This window comes from Sinocyclocheilus rhinocerous, unplaced genomic scaffold (assembly GCF_001515625.1).
Source record: "Sinocyclocheilus rhinocerous isolate Xijiao unplaced genomic scaffold, SAMN03320098_v1.1 scaffold1534, whole genome shotgun sequence".
Classification (NCBI taxonomy): domain Eukaryota; kingdom Metazoa; phylum Chordata; class Actinopteri; order Cypriniformes; family Cyprinidae; genus Sinocyclocheilus; species Sinocyclocheilus rhinocerous.
In genome coordinates, this window is record NW_015638992.1 from 1,005,713 (window position 1) to 1,028,026 (window position 22,314).

The 22,314-nt window shown below is 35.4% G+C and overlaps 2 protein-coding genes and 1 long non-coding RNA gene across 3 annotated transcripts in view; all 3 read left to right on the plus strand.

The window, feature by feature from the left end:
* Positions 1-429, plus strand: part of LOC107750932 (protein ABHD8-like) — a 25,950-nt gene extending 25,521 nt beyond the window's left edge. Inside the window, exon 7 of the mRNA XM_016566512.1 lies at positions 327-429. Coding sequence (XP_016421998.1) covers positions 327-429 — 103 coding nt within the window. The remainder of the gene's footprint in view (positions 1-326) is intronic.
* Positions 430-560: 131 nt separating this feature from the next.
* LOC107750914 (uncharacterized) lies at positions 561-16,357 on the plus strand. The gene is made up of 3 exons (XR_001641195.1): positions 561-676; positions 1,377-1,792; positions 16,118-16,357. It is a non-coding gene; the product is annotated as an uncharacterized LOC107750914 (long non-coding RNA).
* Positions 16,358-16,387: 30 nt separating this feature from the next.
* Positions 16,388-20,456, plus strand: LOC107750934 (neurturin-like). Its single transcript, XM_016566513.1, has 2 exons — positions 16,388-16,409; positions 19,775-20,456. The coding sequence occupies exons 1-2, from the start codon at positions 16,388-16,390 to the stop codon at positions 20,227-20,229; spliced, it is 477 nt and encodes a 158-aa protein (XP_016421999.1). The 3' UTR covers positions 20,230-20,456.
* Positions 20,457-22,314: the final 1,858 nt, after the last annotated feature.

Here is a 22,314-nt window from a genome sequence, read left to right on the forward strand (position 1 = left end):
AAAAAGGAAGAGTAAAAAAAGTATAATACTTTTTTCATAGCTGTTTATTCCTGCCTTCAGAAGAGCAGCTTGCCTTTTTGCATCTCTTGCAATGCATCCGCAAGAGACAAAAGTGTCATTCTGCTGTAAAAAGTGAATAATTGAATAATAAAAAAATGCAAAATAATTTTTACATTAATAAACTATATCAAAGTATCTTAAATAAAAAAATAACTTGCATAATTAAAAATTAAATTAATTAAAAGCCAGTGATAGAGTTAAGTGACTCTCTCTGAAGAGAGTCTGGCAGAATAAGTGTGAATTATATGGATTGTCCCACATTACAGGTGTCGAGCATGTGGTGTGCAGTGGGTGTTTGAGGTTTTGAGCATCCTCAGGCCCCGTCCAGGGAGAGAGGGGGAGATCCAAGACTGTGCCGCGAGTGATTAGAGTCTACGGTAATCCGACCCATCCAGTGATCAGCGAGCTGGTAGAGGAGGAGTCTCACACAGGGAGGAGAAAGACTGACAGGGACCAAGGGGAGTTCTCCATGCGCACACCCCTACAAACATACACACGCAACTCCTGCTCTCACACATCGCTTTGCACACAGGCAGGGATCTTACGCACGAAGGACTTTGCATGAGATGACACCAAACCAGGATCTGGACAGCCTGCAAGCTTCACATAGCACATGGTAAGTCTGGAAGCACTGAAGGAACAAGCTTAGACGGTTTAAGTACTTTATAAACAGATCGCAGTGAGGTTTGTCTCAAAATGATATTTAATTTGGATTGACAGTAAGTCAGTAAATATACGGTTTTATGGAGTAATGGTGTAGATGAGAATGTTGAAACAAATCTGAAAATTAATTTCAGACTAAAACACCAAGAGCTTGTCGGATTTAGTCTTAAATTTGGTTTCGGTCTACATTGGTCTAAACCCTACATGAGGGTGAAGATCTGGAACGAATTAAGGTTTACTAAAAATGTGTTGGCTTCACTTAACAGCTCTGTTGCGAAAACCATAGTGAACCGCTGTGCTGTCTACATAGGCATCTTAACTGAGAGGAACCTCATAAGGGATTGATTTGAAACGCTCTGCGTTGGGACTAACTCTAGTTACTAACGCTCTGCATGGGAGACTTGACTCAAAATTGATTTTTTAAGAGTCTGCATGTTTACAAGCTAACAATATGATACTCTACCAGACATTAATGGGAACTGGGTAAAATTTCAATCGGATTCAACAGTTTATTGATATGGGAGAAGCCTTAAATTGCTAGTTTTTGCACATCCACCTGCTTCTCCATTAAGGACCAAATAATGCTAATTTATGCTGCTGTCTTTAACCAAGTGCACAAAGTTCATTCTGCCTATTTGGATTGTGTGTTTCAGATCTGGAATCCTAAAAACGGACAGAAACCACCTGAACCCAAAGCACAGGCTCATTTCCAAAGTGATTTACATTGCAAAGCCGCAATCTACTCATCTTGGACTTGCGTAACCAACTATGTCAAAGGATGAGGAAATTCCGAGCCCACCTCCAGAGTGGCCGGAAGAAATCTTAATGTAAACATATATCGGAAAAGCCTGGAGGAGAAGTCATCATGAGAAGGAATCTCTAGGACACTGGTAGAGTACTTAATAACCAACCCACAGAAGACTCTCACCGTCGACTCATTACATGGATATACAGTGTGGATGGACAGCTCACGCTAGCGCCTCCATGAGGGATTTGCCCTCCCCTCCTGTTGCCTGAGGTCAACCCAACACAACGCCACCTTGATAAGTCTGGCTTAGCTGGCCACTTGGTAAGGACACATCTTCTTTTGTTAGCATAAGCTGCTACTTACAGCCGGGGTGTTAAACACTGCAGAGCGCCACAGATTCAGGAAGTGCCACTGTGCCAGAGCGCATAGATCATGATTAGTAAACAGGTTGTTACATTAACTGAATCAAGATGCTGAAGTTTTCCGCACTTGGGGAAGTCATATCATCTCAGAGATTACCAAGACATCTGTGTTTGTCTCTTGATAAGAAATATTGATCTTATATTGTTTTATCAGATGCTTTAGACAGAAAGGGGAAGTCCCTGTTTGGTGTTTTTTACATTAGACCACAACAAAGTCCCCTAGGAGAACCTTTGATTCCTGCCCTAGACCTTCAGGCCACCATTCATCACTTACAGTCCATTTGAGTTCAACAAGCTTGACAAAGTCTTTTTTTAACCCATACCTTTGCAAAGTGGATCTCTGTCGGGCCAGAGGTATTTATGGGTAGTTTGATGTTTCCAAAGAGAATCTGTTGGTATTCAGGAACTCCCTTTGGGTTCATCCGCATTTACTCTTGTGACAAAATCTATTGCATCCCAAATATGCACTAGTAGATATTCTTATTGAGGACTGTGATTATTCCCTTTTGTTTCATACATTTAGAAAGGCTGATATATGGCAGCTGACCCGTAGAGATGACCTAATCATACTCGTCTATGGGATCTGGTGCATTTTGAGGTGCCAAAGGCATGGCAGGTTAAGCTTATATTCACTTGAGCCTTTCAACTCCCGTAACCTGGGATTCAATCGGGCTTAGCTTGCAAGCCTGAGTAAGGTCTGCACTGTAAAATCGATGCTTTCGCCCACACTCTTTCCCCTAGACCTCAGAGGGAACTCTCAAAATCGGCTTGCAGGTGCAGCGTTATCCATTCGAAATGCGACCCTGAGCTTTGACACGTTTCATTTTGATCCCCGCGCATTTTTCCAGATAGAAGATCTTGGATGGGTGCGTTTGTTTTCTCTGCCTGTCCTGCTCCGACATGCTCAGAGCAAGCTGCATTCAAGTGTGCCAGTCGCTAATCATCAGGACGTTTAAAATGCCATCACGCACAATAGCACCAGGGTTTTATTTGAGTGCGATCTGCTCTTCGGCACGCAGAACTGTCTGGATTGAGGCGAATTTCTTCATTGGCTTGCGAAAGCAAACATTCGTGGCATTCAATCCAGACCGTAAAATTCCACGATGCAACTGATTTATGCTTTACAGATTTGACTATCCATTTGTAATATCTGATAACACAGCTGTTGCCAAACAAAAAACAACAACTATGGAAGTTCTAAATCATGCATACATGATTAAAACGGTGTTGAATACATTGCGGTTTTGCATGCATTAATCAGGATGGGATATGCAAAGGTCACGTCCTTTTCGGCTATTGATCACTGGAGCGACGCACATGTGCATGTCTCTCCATTGTGCATCTGGGCTTTTATTCCTGTCAGATGTTCCAGTCTTTCCCTACATGATGTAAATTTTTACTACCAGCCACAAAAAATAACATGGGTGAAAGATGGCAGGAAATGCACTCGCAGCATTCACACAGAGCGGGCAAAATTACTGCTCTAACCTTTGGAAGCTCGGTTATATGATGATATCAAATTCCTGCCGCAGTAAATCCTCAGTGGAGCCACAAATTAAACCACAGAACTAAACTGTTGACTGGGCCCACATGGAAACTCCATGGGACTGAATGCCTGTCAGTCACAAACTTCTGCACATGCCCTGTCCTTTGTGTGTTTGTTTAGTGAATAAAACAGGAAAATTGGATATACTACATAGCTACTAATACCAGCTGTATGAAGATATTCACCCTCATGTCATTCCAACTTCCAATTTGGGGTAAAAACAACATTGGAGCCCATTGAATCTCTTTTTAGTATCTCTTGTGTTCATATTTGAGGGTGAGTAGATTTTTAGGTGAACTGTCCCTGTCACCACATTTTACTTAACATAAATCAAGTACTTAATATAAATCTACTACAATGAATTATCCAGACTTTACCCTTTTATATCACTAAATATAATCAAAGGGAGTTGAAATGCTTTTAAATTACACTGCTTAAAATTGGCAAAAAGCCCAAAAATAAAACAAAACAAGGTAAAATGTTGGACAGAAGATGAGAGTACCGTTTATTCTTCTGTAGCAGATCCAACTCTGTCCATAAGAGACATCAAGCTGAGGACAACAGGTCAGGTTCAAACCACCTCCATTTATTGGCTCTGGAAGAACATATGGGACATAATATCCGTTGCCCTAACCTCCTCCCACATTATACACAATATTGACTGAGAAAAGTGAGAAGAAAACATGTGCATCTTGCCTCGCCAGAATCAATTTTCGCGATCTGAGCTGACGCATTACAACAATTACTTATGTTTAGAATTCTATACATTAAAGCACATAAAAAGATGCTACCATAAATATATTTAATAAGAAATAAAGAAATTAAAATGACTGGTTGAATATTCATCCCTCAATTGCTATCTCTGCACATACCAATGACAATGACGTTTAAGAATAATGTTTGTATGAACCAAATATTCCCTCATAACAGTCGTACATATTCACATTATACCCTGTAGAACCACCAAACCAGTGCACAAGTTGGATGCAAAGCAATAGAATGCATTACAGAGTAAGAGAAGGTAACTTGACACTTAAATGTGACACCTCATCAGAGGAATCTCCATAGTTAACCTTTTCCCACTTTATACACTGTGCACAGACTGCTAATAAGTTGGCTCCATATGTGTCCAGTAAAAGTAGCAAGGTAACAATACACAAAATCACACATGTATGCTTTACTTAGAACATATTCAGTTTAATATTTAATAAACTTTAACTGAATGAACACTTTTAAACATACTGATATTAACTGGGAAGAGTGAGAAGAAAATGTGCATCTTGCCTCATCAGCGTCTAATTTTGTGGTCTGAGCTAATGTAACTCCTGCATTCTCCAAAGGCACTGATAAGTTTCGCAACACATTAGATGAATGTGATAGGCAAATGCCACAAGCCAAATTCAAACCCACATCACCTGCATAAGCACCTTGGCACAATGTTCTGAAGCATGTGCAATAATTGAGCAATTATTTTCCTGTTGAAGCATCTGTCAGGGTTGTGCAAAATGTTTGAGTGTGAATTTAAACTGGCCACAACAAACAGGAAATTGAATGGGATGGAATTTGAAAAAACTGAAATTTGACAGAGCAGGTTACTTTTGATATGAAACTAAGTCTCAGCTGTTAAATTGTGTAATTTTTTAAAGAAATTCAAACAATAAATACCGTTTTGTGGCTCTTTAATGTGTCGTGACAGATAGCTCTAGCTCCTCAGCTCAACCGATCATCTCTTCCTCTTTACTAGTTATACAGGTAGCACAAAATAAACATGAATGAACATCAGAAGGTATCTTGTTTCAGCATGTGGAAAGACGTCAATACACACCATTTTTCAAGTTCAAGTCCACCAATGTTATTCTACTCTCCTGTCTGGGGTGCGTTTCCCAAAAGCAAATACGGTCACAAGTTCCGTCGTTGCCAATAGAATTCAATGGAACTAACGACCATAGTTAGCTAACGATGATTTTGGGAAATGCATCCCCTGGTTTGTTTTGTCTGACAAAATGGTTATTATGATTGGTCAGATCGCCTGTCAATCAAACTCCTGGCGAAGGGTCAGTTGGAAAAGAAGTTTCACAAGAATCTACTGAATTGCAATTCTAATTATACAACACGGGTAATGCACTCTGTGAAATTAAGTGTTTTTCAACCATAGAAGACAAACATTTGAACAGGTAGCAAACATGTACGGCCTATAAACCTTTAAATTTTAAGGCTTTTTAAAGCTTACATTAAAATTTATGATAAACTTTGTTGTTCTAGTTAAAACTCACATGAATTTCTTTTAACTTGATTTGAATTCTACATTCATTTAAACTCCAACTGCATTGTAAAAAATGAATTGAATTATAATTGAAAAGGCATTCTCCATTCTCCTGAATGGCGTACGATCTTTACACTGTCAAAACGAAAGCATGTCGCTAACGCACAATGTTTCAGCCTCTTCGTAAAGATATATGCATCGTTCAGCGTAACGTATTGAAGTGTTAGTTCCAGGGTTATGGACCGATTTTACACTCGTTCACAGGTTCAGAACGTGACAGCTGTTGTATTTCAGACATAGCATCCACACATGGACTGGCTGACCTCCAAATACACAAACTAAATGCTAAATGGTGTCTTTCACAGCTGTCGACTAACACTTCCAGTAAACATGCCATTTCTAAGAGCAGATGCTCAGAGCCTTTGTCAGTGTTTATGGCATATTTTGAAATTGAGCCCGAATGTGACATCATGTTTAGTTTATATGCAACATTTAGGGTCAGCAGATGATAGGACACATTGGCATAACAACTGATAACTTAGCATGCTAACTGCTCCTCTGTTTAAATACGCATTCAGAAATTAAATACACAGAGACTAGCAAACTGTTTCAACAATAGATGTTGAAATAGTTGATTATGCAGTCTAGTTATGTAACCACTGGCCGATTTGTAAGTGACCCACTTCAACTGCTGCAAACATTTCATATACCTAAGCCCGTATAAAGTATCTGGACCCTTTTAGACGTAATTAGCCAGATGTAAAAATGTCTTAATGTCATTGCATTAGATAACAACATATCAAAGCAAGTATCTCAAATGCGGCAGGATCTTTTCTTGAAACTAAACTTTCTTTTTCATTTTTGAAGGCTCAGTGTGTTTGAATCAGCTGGTGTTTTGGTGATTTTTAGGTGTAGAGAAATCACATTAACTCTCAACATCATCAAGTAACCATAAACAAACAAAATACTCTTTCTTTTTAATACGACATCTATGATTTTGTCAAATGTGTTTTGTGCATCTTTCTTTACAGTAAATGACACACACTTTGACATTTTATCTAATGCAATGGCATTCAGACATCAAGTCAAACACAGGTATGTATGACTGAATCTAATGATGGGGTTGGCAGCTGACATTTGACAAGTTTGATTGAAGATTTTAGATGCATTTATATTTGATTTAGATCTTTATATCAGACACAGCCAAGAATGAGCAGTCTAGAGATAAAGTCGTACTCAGAATTGTTATATATAAATGAGCTACTAATACCAAAACTTTAATTAGCCCACAAAGAACCTTTAAATAAACTTCAGCCTATACTAGCACACATGCACTGAAAAAAGGTGTAGGATATACTTAGAAACCACTTTAATTCAATAAATATTGCTAATAAAATTCACAATTACAAAGAAACGGCAAGTAGGACTTTGAATTAAACATTACATTTTGAAGTAGAAAAACAATACAAATGAAAGCAAAACAGATAAAAACAAAAAAAAGTTAAATATGCATCGAAAATACATTTTGAAACGATTTTCACTCAGAAATTGCTAGTAAATTTCACAAATAATTACAGAAAAAGGTAAGTAACACATTGAATTAAATGTGAAATTTTGAAGTAGAAAAAGTGAAATAGTATTTTGTTGTAAAACGTACTCTAATAATCTTTGTTTACGACTAATATACATTTTTTTACAGTGTATAAAATAAATCTGAATAAATATATAATGAATAGGGATGTAACGGTATGAAAATTTCATATCACGGTTATAGTGACCAAAGTTATCACGATTATCAATATTATCACGGTTTTGTTAAAATTAGATGAACATGTTCAAAAAGAACTGATACACACACTGAAAGTTGCGAGGCCTTCACCCAAACGGCTGAAGTGACCAAAGCTTTACGCGCCTGTGCTTTTCAATGAAGAGCGTAAAGTAGGTGTCACGCGTCATCAGAATTTATCATGTATTAAGTGGCTTCACCTTTCACCCTACAGTTTATGGCTCTAAAACACAGAGTTCTTGAACTGTAATGTTTAGCTGATGTGTTTTATTGAGGCTGATTATTTGGATAAATGCGAGTGACAGGACTGAAAATGGGAAAGGGTTCTTACAGTCATGTTAAATGTAAGGTTAATTGAAAAGGCCTGGACAAGTTTGATCTATTTTCTACACTGTTAAAAAAAGAAAAGAAAAAAGATTATTGGAGTATGTTTTAAAATAAAATACTGTTTCAGTTTTTCTACTTCAAAATGTAAATCAATTCAAAGTGTTACTTGCTGTTTCTTTGTAACTGTTGGTGAAATTTACTAGCAATTTCGGAGTGAAATTGTTTATACACCAAATTCTTTCCGGTAAATCAGATCTTACTATAATTTTAAACAAAGTTAAATGTCAACCTCCCCAGCTTAAAAATGTTTGTTTTCTTATTTATACAAACATTAAGGGAACGTTCCATTTTGTAAATATTTTGGGAGCGTTACTTTTGAATGTTCTCGGAACTTTCTGAAACTAGTTAGTAGTAATTAACACAACACAACATTAAACGTTCATCCAAATTAAAATGTAAAAAAAAAAATGCATTCTTTAAACGATGTTTAAATTAAAAATTTTTGTGCTAACATTTTGGGAATGTTATTAAAGACCAGTAACTTTAAACAAACGCTCTATTATTGTTACTGGCAGAATGTTTGTTCATAACTTTGAGAAAACATAGCCAGTACATTCTGAGAATGATTCCCGTTAAAAAAAAAAAAACTTAAAAAAAAATCTTCAAAAACAACTAGATCAAAAATAACAGTGGAAAAGTGATGGAAATTCAAAAGATGTTGCCAAATATGTTTTAGATAGCAAGAATTCAAGTTTCAGTACATTTACTGGAAATTAAGCATGAGTGACAAACTACCAGTTTCCTGAGTTCTGGAAAGCTTCTCACTTGAATTCGAACATGAGAACCTTTCCAGAGCTGATAGAAACTTGTTCAGGAAACAGATAGTTTGTCACACTGTATGTTTTCTAATCATTTGCAATTACCAGTAGAAAACTTTAGACACACATGCAGTCATATAATTTACAGCTGGGTGTGTTCAAGTTGACAACAGCAAATGCGAGTCTATGGGTGGGCGGTACGAGCAAAACCTCATATCACAGCATGCGTAATATCATATGACGCTAACAATATAAATCACAACGTTGTTTTTGGCGGTAACACTACACATAATGGTTTATGTATTAAATAACCATCTGGCAATGGCTATTTCTGTATAATACAGTGAATTAAATATATTACCGTTTTATTTTGGTTTGTGTCCATGCAGTTCCAAAATATCGGATTATTTACAACAAATGAACAATATAAAGTCTGATATCATTGCAAAACAGCTTCACGTTATGAAAAACTTTAGTTTAAAACAAGAGTCAAATTATTTAATGGGCAGTTCTGAATCAAAATTCTGATTGGATGAGCCAAAGTCGAATTCTATACTAATGCATTAAGCTGTCTGACATTACGTTATAGATCAAAGGTGTGGGGTCAGAAAGATTTTTTTCAAGAAATGAATACATTTATTCAACAAGAATGCATTAAACTGATTAAAAAAATGATGTTCATAATGTTACAAAATATTTCTTTTTCAAATAAATGCTGTTCTTTTGAACTTTCTATTCAAAGAATCCTGAAAAATAAAATGTATCACGGTTTCCACAAAAATATGAAGCAGCACAACTGTTTTCAACGTTGATAATACTCAGAAATATTTCTTGAGCAGTGTATCAGCATATTAGAATGATTTCTGAAGGATCATGTGACACTGAAGACTGGAGTAATGATGCTGAAAATTCAGTGTTATATCACTGTAATAAATTACATTTTACAATATATTCACATATGAAAGTTATTTTAAGTTCTAATAATATTTAATCATATTTTTCAGAGCAGCGTATCAGCATATTAGAATGATTTCTGAAGGATCATGTGACACTGAAGACTGGAGTAATGATGGTGAAAATTCAGTGTTATATCACTGCAATAAATTACATTTTACAATATATTCACATATGAAAGTTATTTTAAGTTCTAATAATATTGAATAATATTTTTCAGCTTCTTTTCTAGTATGTACCTATTCCTATATGACACCATAGGAACCGTTATGCAATGCACATTAATATCTCTTATGCAAAAAAAAGCATGAGGCTGACAGGACAGGCATCAATATCAGCTGTGATCTCCAAATGACAAATGTTTGTTTTTCTGGAATATTGTATCCTGTCATACTGTAATCAATCTGATTATATCAGAGCACTGCGACGACATAATTTATTAGATTACACAGACACGCGCTTCTCAGAAACTGTAAAGTGTGACAGCAATGTGAATTCTTGTTAAACTATCTGTTTTCGCCAGCTACAGATAAGAGATAAGATGTGAAGTTCCTGATGCTGTGATAGATGAAACAGACATTCACTCTCTTCCAGGGAAAAAAGTTTGTTTTGTTTTCTTACAAAACCCTCTCAACCCCTTCTGACAAGCCTTTTTAATGCATTTCCCATTGAATCATAACAGGGTTTAGCCTTTACATGATTTGCTACTTGCTAGTCTTTTGCAGCATCTGATTAGACTGCACACGCTGAATTATTTTACAATGTGGTAAATAAACAAAGCTTTTACAATAAAATAGTATTTCTACTTACTTTGTCTTTTTACTTACAAATTTCATGTTTAATTCAACGTGTCACTTGCTGTTTCTTTGTTAATATTTATGACATTTACTTGCTATTTCTGAGTGAAAATTGTTTTAAAGTACATCCTAGACCAAGATAGTTTTATGATGAATCATCAACATTTTTGGTCTGTTTTTCTGGGTGGGGAAAAAAGAAGAAAAAGAGTGAATGGCCTCAAAACTTAATGCACATGGAATAAATGCGATGAATCTAATTTTTTTTCTATCATGGATTCGTTATAAATGCATGAAGAAACTATTTACAATTCAAAAGTAAACCAGAATAAGTTTACTGTTCTTGTTTAAAAATTCTGAATTGTGACATTGTTGGCTCCTTTATTATAAATTGCCTTTATTTCAGATGGAAGTACCTGCTAAAGGAGCAAAGTTGCAGCTTGTGCATGCAAAATTAATTTTAGTTAAAGCCCACCATGCTGCTTATTTGATGGTTTAATCATAAAGTATATACATTAACTAAAATATGTTGCATGCAGTCTCTGAAATAAGGATTATATTACATCACTAATGTTTTACAATCAGTCAGATCACAGCTGTTTAAAATAGATGATGAGGTAACACTTAATATACAACAATGACATAAATATTTCTTGAGCAGTGTATCAGCATATTAGAATGATTTCTGAAGGATCATGTGACACTGAAGACTGGAGTAATGATGCTGAAAATTCAGTGTTATATCACTGTAATAAATTACATTTTACAATATATTCACATATGAAAGTTATTTTAAGTTCTAATAATATTTAATCATATTTTTCAGCTTCTTTTCTAGTATGTACCTATTCCTATATGACACCATAGGAACCGTTATGCAATGCACATTAATATCTCTTATGCAAAAAAAAGCATGAGGCTGACAGGACAGGCATCAATATCAGCTGTGATCTCCAAATGACAAATGTTTGTTTTTCTGGAATATTGTATCCTGTCATACTGTAATCAATCTGATTATATCAGAGCACTGCGACGACATAATTTATTAGATTACACAGACACGCGCTTCTCAGAAACTGTAAAGTGTGACAGCAATGTGAATTCTTGTTAAACTATCTGTTTTCGCCAGCTACAGATAAGAGATAAGATGTGAAGTTCCTGATGCTGTGATAGATGAAACAGACATTCACTCTCTTCCAGGGAAAAAAGTTTGTTTTGTTTTCTTACAAAACCCTCTCAACCCCTTCTGACAAGCCTTTTTAATGCATTTCCCATTGAATCATAACAGGGTTTAGCCTTTACATGATTTGCTACTTGCTAGTCTTTTGCAGCATCTGATTAGACTGCACACGCTGAATTATTTTACAATGTGGTAAATAAACAAAGCTTTTACAATAAAATAGTATTTCTACTTACTTTGTCTTTTTACTTACAAATTTCATGTTTAATTCAACGTGTCACTTGCTGTTTCTTTGTTAATATTTATGACATTTACTTGCTATTTCTGAGTGAAAATTGTTTTAAAGTACATCCTAGACCAAGATAGTTTTATGATGAATCATCAACATTTTTGGTCTGTTTTTCTGGGTGGGGAAAAAAGAAGAAAAAGAGTGAATGGCCTCAAAACTTAATGCACATGGAATAAATGCGATGAATCTAATTTTTTTTCTATCATGGATTCGTTATAAATGCATGAAGAAACTATTTACAATTCAAAAGTAAACCAGAATAAGTTTACTGTTCTTGTTTAAAAATTCTGAATTGTGACATTGTTGGCTCCTTTATTATAAATTGCCTTTATTTCAGATGGAAGTACCTGCTAAAGGAGCAAAGTTGCAGCTTGTGCATGCAAAATTAATTTTAGTTAAAGCCCACCATGCTGCTTATTTGATGGTTTAATCATAAAGTATATACATTAACTAAAATATGTTGCATGCAGTCTCTGAAATAAGGATTATATTACATCACTAATGTTTTACAATCAGTCAGATCACAGCTGTTTAAAATAGATGATGAGGTAACACTTAATATACAACAATGACATCATAACATAATTCATCAAACACACTGCAGTTAACGTCAGACTCAATAATCAGCATGAAGCATGTCTCAAATTTAATCGTCCATTGCGTTCATAATGGCCTGAGTAAATAAAGTGAATTAGCAGAACACCACTGATGGTAACGATTGACCTCAACAGGCCAATTCATCAAATGGCCATCTCTGAAAACTCAAATTGCTGTTTGATTATTTGTACTGCAACTAAAGGGCGATTAAAGCAGAAAGGCGAATAACCGTTAGCGGTAATACATGCCGTATGAATCTGAAGACAGTTTATTGGTACTGGTTAAGTGTTCTGTTGTATATTGTAACACATTTTGCTGCCCGGATTACCATGGATTTCAAAATACACAAATCTCATGAAACCAAACAAGAACGTATGCAGGTCATAATTCATCCATTTGACATTTTGATTGAAGTAAATGAAGCCTATTTAGGGGACCATAAAGATTTTTTATAGCATTGACAGTGTTTTCATGTGAGTTTGTTAAGAAATATGACCGGAACATGTTTTCATGACATTCATTTAAATAATGATTATCTATTCATTATCATCTGTTGGACGTTTTGAGCATTTAGACGTGCCAGATCTATATTTGGTCAAGTGAAGAAAGTGACGAGAGTGATAATGTCGTTTCCAAAATACACAGTGAACGAGATAAAGAGACCAGAACACAACAAAAAGGACTACATGCTTTCCAACAGCTTGAGAAGTTCGTCGAGACACTGAATTCCAGACTTATTAAAAAACGCATTCATTTTGATATTAAAAACAATAATAGCTTGTTTACTCTTTTTTTTAGACAGACATTGAGCTCTTTCTATACATAAAGGGTAATGCCACGTGATACACTGTATCAAAAAGTAATCAAAGTAAATAATCATCATAGTAAATAATAGTCAAGTAAATAATAAAAGTAAATACTTTTTATCAAAGTAAATTAAAAAATTTAAATTGGCCAAAAAATACTGCTTTCAGCATTACAATAGGGTGAAAGATTCTGAAATTTTGAACTATTAAATATGGGGGGGAATGCATTTAATTTTCATTAAAAAGGTCACAATGAAAAACTGCCCTAAAAATTATCTTTATCTTGTTCATTGTACATATTTTTTTCAAGGTGCATATAATAAACCAGACATGAACCACTCCTCTTCTTTAAAAAATAAAATAAAATAAAATAAAATAAAATAAATCTATCTATCTATCTATCTATCTATCTACACTGAAAAAAATAATATGTTAGATTTACTTAAAAATATAGTGCATCATTTTTGCATTCCTCTTCTTAAGTAAATTTCACATGGAATTTTAAGCAATGTTACCTAAAAATCTTTAGTTTGCAATGCTTAAATGAACGGTTTTGCTCAAATTTATTAGCTGGTTGTAACACAATATTTTAAGTAGTTTATACTAATAAATTTAAGTTATTTCTACAATAAAAGTCTTGTTTACCCCATTATAAAATTTAAGCTCATTTAGACTGATAATTTTAAGTTTTTGTATTTAAAAATACCTAGGCACTGCTCAATACTTAAAACTAGTTTTATATTACAATGAGTGGAAGACATAACAGACAACTGGTGAATATTAAATGACTTCTTTATTTTTTAGTTTTTTTACAAACGCAACTTAAAAAATCTCTTAAAACAGTTTGAAAATGACTAAAAATACAGATTACTGAACAACAGTAAACATTATTTCTACAATAAAAGTCTTGTTTACCCCATTATAAAATGTAAGCTCATTTAGACTGATAATTTTAAGTTTTTGTATTTTAAAATACCTAGGCACTGCTCAATACTTAAAACTAGTTATATATTACAATGAGTGGAAGACATAACAGACAACTGGTGAATATTAAATGACTTCTTTATTTTTTAGTTTTTTTACAAACGCAACTTAAAAAATCTCTTAAAACAGTTTGAAAATGACTAAAAATACAGATTACTGAACAACAGTAAACATTCTCTAACAAATAACAGTAAATATCAATATGCTTTTTAATATTTGTGGTGTTGTATGTTTGTGTGTGTGTGGTATAGAGTGGAGTATGTTGTTTACATAATGTTTGTGGTGTTGTATGCTTGTGTTTGAGTGCAGTGAAGTGCTGAGTATGTAATGTGTGGTGTTGTATGCTTGTTGATTTGCATGCGTGAGTTTTATTTAACAAGACACTTAACAAGTATTAAAAAAAAATTCAACATCTTGTTATTGAAAGTTACCCCCCCCCCCCCCGCTTGGGGTAACTCAGTTTTACAGAATACATCAGGCCAAGAAGGGCAACACATGCATTGCAACACTGGACACTGGAAACACTATTTCTGTCTCTGAAGGACTGCCATCTGGAGAGCCCCCTTGTAGGGTCTTCTTGGGCTATTTTGCACTTTCCACTTACTATAAAAGTAATTTCAAAGCAAACAACACGAAATTTACCATATTCACTCACTTGGCCATGTGGTAATGTGCAATCAGATTGTCAGTGTTCTCTGATTGGAAGACAATCAATCTGTGATCCTGAGTACAAACAGAAATAGAAATGCATATTAATATTAAAAATAAAATAAAATGCATGACAGTAATGACAGTAAACATCTAAGATTTAAATGCTAATATAAGTAAGCAGGATTTTCAGTAAACCGTAAACTTAAGTAGACTTTACTGTATGAATTCAATATACAGATTCTAATCAAAGTTAAAGTTAATCAGTCAAGAGCAGTGAGTCTTGTGTTGATTAACATTCAAAATTGAATTTAAGTCAAATCTGTTTATTTTAATGAGCCATATTTCATGAGTGCTTACATCATTTTTATCTATCTATCTATCTATCTATCTATCTGTTAATTGGGACATTTGGAGCCATGGCAATTTACCTGAATTCACCATAACCTCAGACAACCCATTAACTCTTTAGACCAGGGCCAAAAATCAAACTTCATTAAAGGGGTCATATGATGCGATCTAAATTTTTCCTTTCTCTTTGAAGTGTTACAAGCTCTTGGTGCATAAAGAAGATGTACAGATAAATACTAAATATATTAATTTTTTAATATAAATATTAAAATATATATTTTTCTAAATCAAAAATAAAACACTAAAAACTGAAATCAAATATTAAATAGTAAAGTGACTTTAGACATCATCACATTATAATGTACAGTATGAAAAGATTAAATTGATATTAAAATTAGATTTGCTAACTTTAAATGCACATTTGAAGATTGTTGCAAAGTGAAGGAAAATGAGCATATGCTATTAAACGTCCAATTCAGACCCATACAAAATATACATATCCCTTAAATTTCAGTTTGTTCCTCACATAAGTTATCATATGACAAGCATTACAGCACACAAGTGATATGTGTATGATGGACAGCATTTTTATAATGCTTTTTGCCCTTTTTAGCAGTATAAATCATCCACTTTTGTTGAATGGAAAAGCCTGGATATTCTACCTTAAAAGACACAATGACAAGATGACAAACAGTCATTTTTGTGCAAACTATTCATTTAAGACCATGCATTTTCCCACTATTCCTCAGGAACGTTTTTACAGTTCACTGAAAGCTTTCGATAAATAGGAAGAAAGCCACATATTTCAAAAAGACTGATAAAAGCTTAACCAAACATCGACGAGTTGCCTAAATGGGTTTGTTTTGACATGTGTTTTTCAGAGTTTCAATGCTCCACGCTGCTCTAAGATGAGGGTATGGAAAGAGGTCACCCTCGCCTTCATCCTGTTTGGTGCCTCGTTTTTCCTCCTGCTTATGAAAACCACATCACCTGTTGGGTCTTCCTACCCAAAGGCCTTAGGGATTTCATCAGACCCTTCCTCACAGCCAGCAGCTACAGCACTTGAACCGCCACCATCATCCTCATCTTCACTCTCATCAACCTCATCGAGGAAGCCAGTGCCGCGCCGAGCGGTCAGAGCCACTGAGGACATGGGCTCTCTTCTCTCAGAATGTAAGAGAAACCTTTTTTTTGGTTTTCCTTCGCGACAGTGCCAGCGTGGATTAGGTCGCGTTGACGCAGACATGACGGAAGGATTTAATATGTCATTCTACAGTCGCCGTCGTGTTTATACTACAAGCCTCTGCAGCCAGTGCTGCTCACTCACATAACTCCTCATTTAACATTTGGTCTGTCAGCTCACTTGATATTTAAGACAAGACCGCCCAGGTGAACAGAGTAGAACATTTAACTAGTAGATATAATTCAAGTTCAAACAAGCTTTAATGTCATTCTGTAATATGTGGAGACATACAAGGGAATGAAATGTTGTGCCTCACAGGACCACAGTGCTACATATAGACAGACAAGTAATCCTATAAATGTATACATATAACCTATATAAATGCACATATACTTATATAAACCTGTTTACAGAGTAATCTAACTATACTTTACACGAAAAAACTTTGGACGCACTTGTATTTAAAAAAGAAACATCACATAGTGTCATACTTGCCCAGTTGATTGATTAAATTAAGAATTGCAAACATTCTTTGGCATTAAAGTTTTCTGAAATGGTACATTTAAATGTGCAAAGGATGTGTCTTATTAAATATGCACTCATTTGCACTGATAGCCAGAAGGATATAGACAGGTTCAAAATTATTGTTTCATTTTGTTGACATATTAGAGTCAAAGGTTTTTACAGAGGAGATTCTGGAATTCTCTTTCACGTAAATCAGAAAATACTGTCAAAAGATGGTTTTATCGGTGCAAAGCATATATAAACAATGCTCTCTGTAAAAACCTCAGAATATAGATAGGAATAAAACTGTAAAGTTTTGTCTATGTAGCTAAGTGCTATAGAAGTAGAGAAAAACTTTAAATATACTTATTATAATTTAAAGGGGTCATATGATGTTGCTAAAAAGAACATTATTTTGTGTATCTGGTGTAATGAAATGTGTTTACGTGGTTTAAGGTTCAAAAAACATTATAGAGAAAGGAAAAATTTAAATTGCATCATATGACCCCTTTTAAATCTATAGACACAAACATATAGAGTGCAATAAAATAAAGTGGATGTTTTCTTTCCATTGGTCTGAAACAACATCTCAAAACTGACACTTACTTACTTGCCTTAACTCATAAGGTACACTGGACGTTTTGTTGATGTGCTGAAAGTTTAGTTTAACTAAATTTAGTTTATCATCGTCAACAATATTTTTCACACCTTTTCTTCAACCCCTTCATACCCTATGCTGAAACGGCTGCATGAACAGTGTGTACTTGCATGCAAAAGCAATTTTCTTAATACACACCCGGACTGACTCGTAAAGACTGCAAAGAAAAGCAGACCTATTCTCATCTTACATATAGAGCAGTGTTTCCCAACCTGGTACACATTTTGGGTGTCTCCCTTAGCTGACACCCAACTTAGTGTCTCTAATAAATGGAATCAGGTGTGTTTTTGATTAGAAAAAACACACAAAATGTGCACTATTAGGTACTGCAGGGCCAGGGTTGGAGTAGCAAAAGGTCAGTGCAAATATGCTCTAAAGCCATCTTAAAGATGGACATAATCCTGCTTTACAACTGATCATTACAACGGTTTAAAGTGAGCGATTTAATCCTTAACAACAGAATGTGCAGGTTAAGCCCTAGAGTTTGACGCATGCATTCACTTCCATCAAAATGTATTAGGTATGTTTACATTCACTAATTTTTGCATTTAGTTGCACAGCCTTAACCTAGACAGAATTAAAAATGAAGAGCACATGGAAACCTGAAGCTGAATTTTCCCACTTTTCAGATATGTCTCCAGAAAATAAGATTTAAGCAATTTCACGTGTCGCCTTTAGAGTTTCAAACTGTGCTTGCCAAGACACTAAAGTCTCAATCAAAGTCAGATATCTCAAGACCAAGTCATATCGAACATTTCACATTTCTAACTATAAAGCCCAAACATACTGCCTATCCACATTAATTTTATAGTTCTAGGGACCACAGTGAAGGTAGACGCCATAAAAATCTAATTAGACACAGATGAAAATGAAAGAAAAGTACAAAAATATCAAATCCAGGGCTCAACAATATAGATTTTGTTTCTGGACAGCAGTTAACACTATAAATTCAAAACCACACTTTTGCTGGAAAACAATGATATATGATGCTTTAACACATTCTTACGGAATGCTTTCAAGTTATATTTAACCACATGTGTGTTAGCCAGCTAGATTAACAACATTAACTTTGTGGCCATATGACCAATCAGCAGAATTGAAACAACAATGTAGAATACAATGCGTTTGCAAGACATTAAAATGGATGTACAAAATCAGTGAATATAACATTTTCAGTGGCAATGCTGACTCAAAACACTCATGCTGGTCCAATAAACCTATAGAATGAACTGAACATCTAAACCCAACTTTAGCCTTGCTTTCATTTGTCAAATTAAATATGCTTTCCACCCTCAATAAGGTCCATTTTCTTACTGTATTTCAACAATTGTTTTATTTATGTCTACTTTTACTTCTAAGGAAAACATATAACACAAAACTGATACTTCAAGCATACATTACTAAGGTCTGAAACACATACAAGTATGTGAATGCATAGATGTGTCAGACTAATGTAATGCAAGTACGTGTTCCCACAAGAATTGCTATATTAGCACAGTCTTCTACAGCGAGCCATTCAGATCAACTAACATCATGGCAAGGAGAAATACTTTGAAGAAAAACCTAATGAGAAAGTCTTTTGAGCTTTTACACAAAATCCAGAAGATTTTTAGCATTTGAGTTGCTTTTCCCAGGTTTTTTTTTTTTTGAGTAAAATCAGACCTCAGACAAGAACATAATTCAATGTATTTAGTAAAAAACAAGCAATTTGCAAGCAAGTACAAAAAAAAAAAAAAACTACAAGTTCATATGCTTGACAAGCAACTGCTGTAATTCTTACACAGCAACTTGTCTGACCCGGAGTGGCTTCAAAATTCACATCTGAAGCCTGATTGTGCATAATTTATGTTGTAGAACAAAATTCTAAAGTAACATTAAAAACAGACCTTATTTTTACTCATAAATCCAAAACCAAAACCACAGAAACTCTGGAGGGAACCCATGCTAAATTAGCCTGGCTTTGGTTTAATGACATTCAATCGCCCTTTGAGAACTGAGGCTTGTTACCGGCACAGTAACACAAACGCACGTTAAGTATGTTTAATGGCACATTAGTAAACGTTTGGAAAGCATATACATTTGCATACTTGTGTAAAGTATGTTCCTGGCCTGAGAACTCAGTTAAGTCTCCTGAATTATGAAAGAGCAACTTCTAAGTATTAACTTTCTCCTCTGGTGTTTTACTTCCTCTAGTCTCGTACCTCTTCCAAAGCTTCACCGAGGGCGAGCTGAAGAAGGTGATCGCGACCCTGGTGGACCGAAAGGAGAGGAGGATCAGAACCGAGACGGGACGGAGAACCAAACGAGCGCGGAAGGGCCCAAAGCTGTGCTCTCTGCACGAGATCGAGCTCACGGTGAGCGAGCTCGGGCTCGGGTACGAGAGCGACGAGACGGTGAGCTTTAGGTACTGCAGCGGGAAGTGCATCCACGAACGACACAACTATGACTTTGTAATGGAGCACATGCAGATAAATAACGGCTCCAGTGAGAAAGCCCGGCGAGGACGGGATAACGGAAAAAAAGACAAGGCACGCAACGCCCCATGTTGTCGCCCTACAAAGTTTGAGAAGAAAATGTCTTTCTTTGACAACAAGGACAGGTTCTACACCATCCAGAACGTCTCTGCGAGAGCGTGCGGTTGCGTATGACGAACTGTGAAAACGTCAGGGAGAATGTCTATACATTACGGAGGCAACAGAGAACGTTTTAAAATTCCATGGTAACCATAGGAACTTTGGAAAGGGCGACCATGTGACACACAGAAACCATGGAACTATTCGAGAACGTAGGGCAAATTGCAATTCTGAAAAAGATGCTGAGAGGGACCCACAATGCCACCATGGAAAGAGTGAAAGCTACAGAAAAGCGATACGCAAAAAACACAAAAGACAAGGCCTGAATTGTCTAAAGCCTTGGCAACTATGGGATAAAGTTTTGTTTCTGCCTTTTCAGTGGTTACTGGCACTTTTGATTAGCACAGGGCACTGGACTTTAACCAAAGGTGGATCGCTGGTTTAATTCGATAGGACCAAAAGCTGGCGGGAGACTCCTTTCGCCTTCCACTGGAAACTTCTGCAGAAGAACAAGTACAGATATAGTAGTATTTAACCGAAGATATAAATATATATATTAATTGTAGAGGGCTACAGCGACAACTGTATGCTGCTCGCTTTTGTTATGAATCTGAATACTGAAGTATGAAGTGCAACGCAGCTGTGAAAACTACCTCATTTCTTTCTTTGTTTTTTTTTGTTTGTTTCCTTAGAAGAATGTACATGCAATGAATCTGGTTCTACCGCACCCACTTCCTGGGATTACGCTAGTCAGAAATATGAATCGGTAGAGGGCTACAGCGACAACTGTATGCTGCTCGCTTTTGTTACGAATCTGAATACTGAAGTATGAAGTGCAACGCAGCTGTGAAAACTACCTCATTTCTTTCTTCGTTTCTTTTTTGTTTGTTTTCTTAGAAGAATGTAGGCCTACATGCAATGAATCTTGTTCTACCGCACCCACTTCCTGGGATTACGCTAGTCATAAAGATGAATCAGAGGTATACATGTAGAGAAATGCTTCTCGACCAAAAGTCTCCTAGGATGGATATTACCTAAAACAACACTGTCACTTGAAACGTATATGCACACCATTTCAAACCCCTGAATTTGACCTTAAAGCCTTGCCAAAGCATGTCTGATCAAATCCAAGCTTCTCCTGTCCTTGAGACAATTTACACCCTGATATTTATGTTTAAAATAGGAATAGGCAATCCAATTCCAATGGCCAATAGGGAAACGTTTAGCTTAAAAAGTTTTCCAAAAGGTGTCTTCCCTTAAAGATCTTAAAAGTTCATTTTTCTCATGGTCACGTTCATGTTTACATTCTTTTAGACAATGATACTTGAGATACATTGTCTTTTGGAAAGTAATTCCAGGTTTGGTCCTTCTCAACAGCAAACATATACATTTATTATCCTTGAACACATTTATGGACAAGTAATTGTAACCTTCATTTATGCAGATGGAACATTATACTGTTAGAAATAAAGGTTCTTTGTAGCACTTCACATTAAACAAAGATCTGTCCTCATAAGAACCATTTTCTGCTGTACAAGTTCATAAAATTCTTGATTCTTTAGATCAAAGTATTGGTTTTGGGGTTCTAAAGCAACAGTAAATTGGGTTAAATCTCACAAAACCGGTCAACAACATGGGTAATTTCATCCTAGAATCAAATGAAAGGCATGAAAATATATATTTCACAAAGAAAATTGTCTGTTTTTAAAAAAAGGAAAGAAAAAAAAAATTTTTTTTTTTATTTTGACATTGTTCCTGGCTATTCATTGCACTCATTCTCACTACAGTAAAGCAAAAAAGAAAATTAATGAAGTACTATTACTGATGTACATATATTGCAGAAATGTGACCTGGGCAAATTTTCCCATATGCAATTTTCTAAAGCCAAACAGGTACTTAAATTTTGTGCAGCTTAAAATGGTTCTCCTATGACATCAGGCTGTAAAACCCCTTGAACCTTGCACATGCTTCACCCTTCCATAGAAAAAGTTTTTATGTAATCTTTTCTGGACTAAATTAGTTACTGGACTAATTACAGAGCATGAAATCTGTCATAAACGCAATTAACTGATCATTGTATGTGTGAAGATGAACTGCTGAAGAGACTAATGGTGGAGTTGTAAGCAGTTCTAAGCTGTTCAGACGTACAGGATTAAGCAT